The sequence below is a fragment of the Crassostrea angulata genome, chromosome 1 (assembly GCF_025612915.1).
Source record: "Crassostrea angulata isolate pt1a10 chromosome 1, ASM2561291v2, whole genome shotgun sequence".
NCBI lineage: Eukaryota > Metazoa > Mollusca > Bivalvia > Ostreida > Ostreidae > Magallana > Magallana angulata.
In genome coordinates, this window is record NC_069111.1 from 25,085,273 (window position 1) to 25,093,219 (window position 7,947).

At 31.3% G+C, this 7,947-nt stretch overlaps 1 protein-coding gene across 1 annotated transcript; it reads left to right on the forward strand.

The window, feature by feature from the left end:
* The first annotated feature begins 406 nt into the window (after window positions 1-406).
* On the forward strand, window positions 407-6,599 carry LOC128156697 (60S ribosomal protein L32-like). The gene is made up of 4 exons (XM_052818945.1): window positions 407-448; window positions 963-1,064; window positions 4,831-4,983; window positions 6,421-6,599. Exons 2-4 carry the CDS (start codon window positions 972-974, stop codon window positions 6,577-6,579), a joined length of 405 nt encoding a protein of 134 aa, XP_052674905.1. The 5' UTR covers window positions 407-448; window positions 963-971; the 3' UTR covers window positions 6,580-6,599.
* The last annotated feature ends 1,348 nt before the right edge of the window (window positions 6,600-7,947 follow it).

Consider the following 7,947-nt stretch of genomic DNA (forward strand, 5'->3'; position numbering starts at 1 on the left):
CGCGGGTGTGTTGAGCGTTAACTAATTAAAGAAGAAAGCTAACGAAGCCAAATATAGATTATATTCTTCGAAATATTCCGTTATATATACACATACGGTCAGTTTTGTACTCCAGTAAAGTTTTGATATTAAATAAAGTTAATATTAGATTTGAACGAGTATGTCAGCAAGAAAGCCTTCTTTTAATCAATGATGCAAAAGACTAAAATAATTTCTCAGATTTAAAGTTTTTATATTCATATTCAATAATATTCATAAAATGATTTTTGAATAGAAAAAAATAGAATAAATCAATAAATCATTTAGTTAGAATCATAATAGTATTTAATAGCAAAACAAGCCTTTTTCATTTGATGTATGTTTTTTGATAATTAATTTCAGTATACACGTTTGGGGTATACAGTCCAACCTTCTACACTTCCTTTTTCCGGTTATTTTCTCTCATAAGGTTGTAAAACATGATTTTCCATTTTAAAATCCTGAAAAATCGTTCAATAATTGTTAAATCATATTACAGAAAAGAATCATTCTAATGACAATTCTTTAATGCACCAATCTCTGGCGTATAATGAATTTTAGCTGTTGTAGTAGTCATTTTCCACACTTATTTTCCAACATATATCATGTAAACATTGATATCCTGAGACTTAAGCTGATTATTAACACCCAATTTCATTTAAACAACAATAATATGGCACTGTTTCGTAATTGTTAACGATAAACAAATATATCCCCAAATAATGTGTAACATCTCTTTCTAGCATTGATGATTTTCAAGGGGACTTTGGCCTTCTGTTTCTGTCGAACTGACAGTTTTTGTAAAGTTATAACATTGCTTATTAACGAAAGAATATAGATATGGAATGTAAAAAAATATAAATTATTAGACCATGCCTGTAAATTCTACTTATAACTTAGCTTGGTGTCATATATTAAACATAATTGCATATTGTGTATTTCAGATAGTCACAATGGCTATCCGACCCCTAGTAAAACGGACATGTGTCAAGAAAAGGACAAAGAAGTTTATCAGGCATCAGTCTGACCGGTACCTCAGAGTCAAGGTTTGTATAACTGTTTAATCATAAATTATCGGCATACATTGAGCCATTTTATAACAAAAGTTAAGACTTTGGGGCAGTATGTGTCAAACAATTTGACAAAGACAACCTTAAATACAGTCGTTTGACCAGTTCCGAATAGGGTACAGATTTGGCGGTATGAAAAATGTTCCCGGGTGTTATTTTTAGATGTGACTTTTTGGCCGATATACACCATATCCCTGCTGATATTAATGCAACATTGCTGCATTTAATTTTTCAATGTAAAATTTTTTCCAGCAAATTACGCGGGAAGCCATTTTACCAGTTGCGAATAAGCCGATGGGTTCCGAATAGCATAACTGTTTCTTTTTGCATGTTTAATCCATCCCTTCATTTAATTCTAAAACAGACGGAAACAAATTGGGTATTCGGAACTCGTAAAATGACGGCTCAATAAAATTCCTCATCCACTTATGTTTTTATTTTTTATCCTGTTTACCTTTGGGTATGTTAGAATACATACTTAACCTACGTTTAATAAATAGATCTTGTTACAAGTGTTTATTTAAGACACCGACAGACGATTTTATGTGCATATTAGCATTGCAATGACCTGGATTTATTACAAAGTGAAAGTAGGTCGGCTAATCTCAGACCGATAACAAATACGTACATTACAGCAAAAATGAAACTACTGCAGAATTCAAACAAGCATTAATACGTAATTATATTAAAAAATTGATTTTTTTCTCCATTTTTTATTCCATTGATTTTTTGCTATTTAACTATTGAACTATTCGGAACTGGTCAGACGACTGTAACTGTCTTCTCATTGGCTAATGTATGTGAATTCATTGAACACAACACAAGTCAAACTTTCAGGGTTGTATATTTTAGCTAAAACAGCATCAATTTTACGCAATAGAGAAGATCGACTCTTGAAAAAAAAATCTGATTTTATGTATAAATATGGATGAGTTTTTCATTGCAAATAAGGAAGAAATTACTCAATATTAGAGGAGCAAACTAGAAAATGACATCCCATTGAAGATTTAAGCTCTTGTAATGCTTTTCTTCGAAGAAAGGAATGCATATTGCTTTGCTGCTGTCTTTTAGTCAGTTGGTCCATCATAAGTTTCCGTTCATTTTCTTCGCAGAGGTCTCACCTATTGAAAGTTGGTATACAAATTTATCTTAAGAATATCTAGGTGAAGTTTGATTTTGGGTATGATCAAGCAAATTTTGACAGAGTTATGCCCCTTTGAATTAAAAAAAATATATTTCCGTTCATTTCCTTTACAGCAGTCTTCAAGGGAGAGGGGATTCATTAGTAATTCACAAACATCTCTTGTTAAAATGGCTTTATCTAAATAGTTTATTAGCTTGCTGGGGCCATCCTGTTTGAAATTTCCACCTTAAAGTAGATCCAGTGTTCTGTGACGTCACACTTTTTTGTAAAACTTTGAATTCTTTAAAAATTGTGCCAGATAGTTTTATTTATTTTATGTGAATATAATCACGTGGATGTAATTAGAATTATTGGTAGGTTTAAGATATTTTCGCACTTAATTTTATACTAATTTTCCAAATTTTTATATATTTTATCTATGCAAAGGGGAAATAACTCTTTTTCTGACTTTTCTCTCAGTTGTATGTCTAAATGCTATAGTTTTTCTTATTCCAACGATTAATTTTAAAATATTTTTGTAATTTTAGTTTTCTGATAGGTTGACATTAAAATTAAACAAGAAAAACAAATTTCTGCCTACAAGATTTTACTTTTAACAAAAAAAAAATACATTTTTCTATTGCTAAAATATGATTTAGTTTATGTTTATCCGGCATCTCAAAAAGTGTGATGACTTGTATATTTTTTCTAACAATTGATGACATTTAAGTCTATTAAGTCGAAATCAGTTCGGTTTTTCAACTTTCCTCGGAGAATTTTACGAGTATGGAGCTACCTTAAGGGGAGGACAGGGAATATTTTTTTTTCAAATTAGAAGTTTTTTATATTAAAAATTAATTAAAACAAAAATGAAAATAAAAATCTCAATTAACAGAAGAATTGTTTATTTCTTTTCTTTGATTGAACCAAATTTTAACAAAAGTATTTTGACGAACTAACATGTAAACATTGTACCATAAAAAACTAACTAGGCCTATAAAAAAATGTTGTGTGTTTAGGGTAACATTGATGAAAAAATTAGATTAGGTAGGTAGGGATTTTTTTTTATTTTATCATCTTTTTTTCTGCATGAATCCTAAGAATGATTTTTTGTGTCATATTTAAAAACAGAATTTTTAATAAAAATAATATAAAATTCACAATCGGATAAAAACAGACATCTAAAAATGGTAGGATCGGGGCATTTTTCTAGGTTAGGTCGGGTTACCCTAAACACACAACTTTTTTTTTTAGGCCCTGTAAAAAAGGTTGAATTTTTGCTAACAAAATTTTATCGGCAGGGTTATTTCAATGAGGTGGGAGACAATGGCCTGATACTTTGTCTTCTTTGTATTAAATTTTTGCATTCATGTCATTGAACCTCTAACTCTAAATTGGCAAATGTAAAAGCTGTTTGGTCTGATTTTATGGCTGTTATAGTATCAAACAATTTTCCATACAAATCAATTATCTTTAAAAAGTTCTTGATCTAAACCAATTTACACCAAGAATCGGTCTCTTTTCAATTAGAAAATATTTAAAGTAAATAAAAATATCAACTAAATGGGAATTAACACACAAAAACTAATTCATTGGTGTGTATAGAAAAGGGGACCATTTGGTTTTGTTCCCCAATTGATTGAATTTATTCAATCCATATTATGCATCACTTGTAAACAAAACAAACTTCAGAAACATTAGTGATGAAGTGTACATATGCAGATTATTTTTTTGATCCGCAAAAACAATTTTGAAATCAAATTTTATTTATAGAAAAATTCGAAGTCATAACACATCATTCATACCTGCCTCAACATTGGGAGCAAATCTTAATGAGGGTTGAAATAATGTGGTACCCTTGTATTAAGTTTGTTTTGTAAACAAATTTTGTATATCAATTTTCAATTGAATTGTAGCTTAATTAAATTTGAAATAAAATAGGACCAGGCTGTTTTAATGTAATATGCCTCTGCATTATACTCTCATTATGTTTATAAAAATATAATTGTATTGACCTCTAGACTTGCTCATTAAAGGGCTATTTTTGTAGGATATATATCAAATTAACACTCTTGCATACAGTAACTGACCTTGTTAGTTGTAGAACGTGTAGTCATTTTGTTGTTAATATGTAACCGTTTAGGAAAATTTACTTAGAGAAAACTTGCAATTTAGGATTTTAAAAAATGGTAGTTTGGACTTGTGTATCAAATTATCTGACACCACAGCATTTGAAAATCTGTGATGCCACAAATTTTAATCCCTTTCACTACAGATGTTGTCCCTTGCCATTTAAATTAAGAATTTACAGATAAAAAGATATAGACTTTAGATCTGCAGTAATTTATCTATACTTAAATTCTGGGGTTACTAGTGGGGAGGTTTTAGCAGGGTTTTTCAATTTATTAATTGTTCAAAGAAGGAAGTGGTGAATGAAAATTAAATGTGGATCCTAATATTAGAGTCACTCCATCGGGATTGAAATTCAGTAATTGCATACTACATTTGGTTTTAAATTTCAGGGTCATGGATCTTAGTTATCCTTATGTAATGCCATGAATTTTTCAGTACATGTAGTAGCAAGTTCCTATATTTATTGAAGATGTAATCTATTTTCAGTCAAACTGGAGGAAACCAAAAGGAATTGACAACAGAGTCCGTCGCAGATTCAAGGGACAATACAAAATGCCAAACATTGGTTATGGATCCAACAAGAAAACAAGACATGTTATGCCCGATGGTTTCAAGAAATTCCTTATTCACAATGTTAAGGTATATATCTTGTTGGGATTATTTACAAATAAGTCAAAGATAAACAATTTTCAAGATTGAAGAAAGTTAAGTAAATCATATTATGATTGTGTGTATATAGAGGATATCTACAAGGCCACATAAAATTAATATTTAGATTCTCACACTGATTTGCAAAAAATATGGAGCGGGTGGGCGGATTTTATTTATTGTTTTTTAAGGCGTCAAGCTCATGGTTGCAAATTACATTTTCAAACCCAGGGGCCATGTAGGCTCCCAACTTTTCAATTTATACAAGCCCACAATAATTTATAGGGGCCCACTAATATTCACAATGAAGTTAGTTTATAATATCAAAATATATACAAGTAGAATAGGAATTGTTAAGTGTCATTATTGATTTGAATTAGATCCAATTTATTGTCCCCCACCGCAACGCGGAGCGGGGACGTAGAAATGCCGGGCGTGCGTCCGTCCATCACACTTTTTTGTAAGCGCTCTCATGCCTACAAATTTTGACGGATTTTCATTAAATTTATACCAAATGTTTATACCACTATTACCTTGGTCAAGGTTGAAAATCAGCATTGGTCGAAACTTTTTGTTGGAGTTATGGGACTTCGACCACAATAATGACTCCGTTTTATCAAAAAATTGACCTTGTAAGTGCTCTCATGCCAACAAATTTTAATGGATTTTCATTAAATTTATACCAAATGTTTATACCACTAATACCTTGGTCAAGTTCCTAAATCAGCCTTGGTCGATAGACTCGATACTAGTATACTGCTTGACCGGCGGGGGACCCAGGAATTCTATTCTTGTTAAATTTAATTCTTTTTGTATTCATACATTTGTTAGCTAAATGACAAATAAAATTATTAGTTTCTGTATTTCAGTGTATTTTTGGGGTATTATTCCAACCCTTTGACCCAGTTACAACCATTATATATAAAGTTTTAAAGATAACTGTAAACAAACGGTTTTATGATTATTTTAGCATTAATTTGGCCGAATTATTAACTAATTACAAATTACCAACTAATAGTAATATTAACACTAAAATTTTAAATTAAGGGCTAATTTATTCCAAATTTGAGTTATTACCAAAATAATAATAACCGGGGGAGGGGGGGGTCTCTTCATGTATTCCCTATTTGTGTACTGGCAGTCATTTTTTACCAGTTTTCAATGTTGCACGCAACGGTTATATTCCTGAATGTAGTGGAGAGTGAATAGTGCTATAGCCTCATACCCCTAGATAGTGTGTTCTAGTGATGAGAATAACAGTAAAAATTAAGAGCTGATATGGCAAAAGTTGGAGATAACCAAAAAAAAAAAATGTAGCTTTAACTAAAAATTGAACCTCAGCCCAACTACCCAGGTATACTAAAAAGTACCGTACATGTATTCGTGGATGTATTCTTTGATATTCACTTGGATGTCTGTATTTTTCAGGAATTAGAGGTACTTCTGATGCAGAACAGGACTTTTGCTGCAGAAATTGCCCACAATGTTTCCAGCAAGAAAAGGAAGGACATCGTGGAGCGTGCCCAGCAGCTGTCTATTAAGTTGACTAATCCTAATGCTCGTTTACGCTCTGAGGATGATGAATAAATAAATAATAGGGGAAGAGATTTGTTGTTCTTGTTTATGTGTAGTAAAATCAGACATCTACAGGAACTGGTAAAAGTGAAAAATAGAGATGTAAAACAGATGTATAAAAAAAAAAAAAAAAAAAAAAAAAAAAATGTCCTCAATAAGTTCTTTTCTTAAATCTGGTAATGAGCCTCTACTTGAGCTTAAAACAATTTTTCCATTTGTGAACTTTAATTGATCAACCAAATTTGAATGTAATGTAACAAGCAAGATAAAAGAAATACCGGTACATGTAGCAATATTGTAGCTGCGTTGATGTAGCCTTCTCGATAATATTACGAATCAATTTGGAACCCTAAAACCCAATACCTTGTAAACCATGAGTGACACAAAATGGGCGTGTCTTGTAGCATTACCGAATAACGGCATTGGCTGCGCAGCGTAGTAATACATAGCACACCCCTGCGAATGTGTTCGGAATGTTTTCTTTTTCGTTGCTAAGTATATAATAAATCCAGAGGTGCTCGGATGAAACTCTACGAGACTTCACCGAGATTTGTTCAGTTCCTGTGAAATTTCGAGCGGAAGTATAAGTGTTCGGATAATAATCTCAAAATACGCAAGTAATAGTCGTTTTCATATCATATCCTACTTTGATTTATGTTGAAACATGAAATTCGTGTTGGATGTATGTTTTATTTCACCATCTAGCGGTTATTTGAATTAAACGATGATATTCAGAACAGAGTTATCGTTCGTGTTCAACCACGTGTAGAGTGGTTGAAAATATAAACATTGGTTGCTTAATAAAATCATAGCCATGTTTGAAGCTTGTTGTGTGCAAAACCATGTTTTTTAAAAAAATAATGGGTTTCTGTTTTGCATAAAAACTTAGTATATCGAGCCATTTTCAAGGAATATTCTGCATAAAATAGTATAGTCTGTTTCACTATTGATGCTATTACTAGGTCAGGCGCGGATCAAAAATAAACCTTTAGGGGGATCTCTAATAAGCATATTAATTGTTGCAACAGCAGAAAAAACTATTTTTTGTATTGTCACATTCATTTCTAAAACAAATTTTATCCACCGATTAATGAAGATAAAGTTTAAAATCAATAAACGTCTAGATTTTATATTTGACTACAAGTACCTAGATTCTATGAAAAAGACTATGAACACGAGGAACGACTTTTTACTGCGAAACTAAAAGGGTCAAATAAAACCACGTGGTCTAAAATTTAAATGACAATAACATTCGCAGGGGTGTAGCATGTGCTACATAAAAGATTTAAATAATGTTTTAAAGTGTACAAATTGGAAATAATATAAATATAGGAAATAAGGAATCATTCTTTGAATATTATTAGGTGATAATTTCGGTCG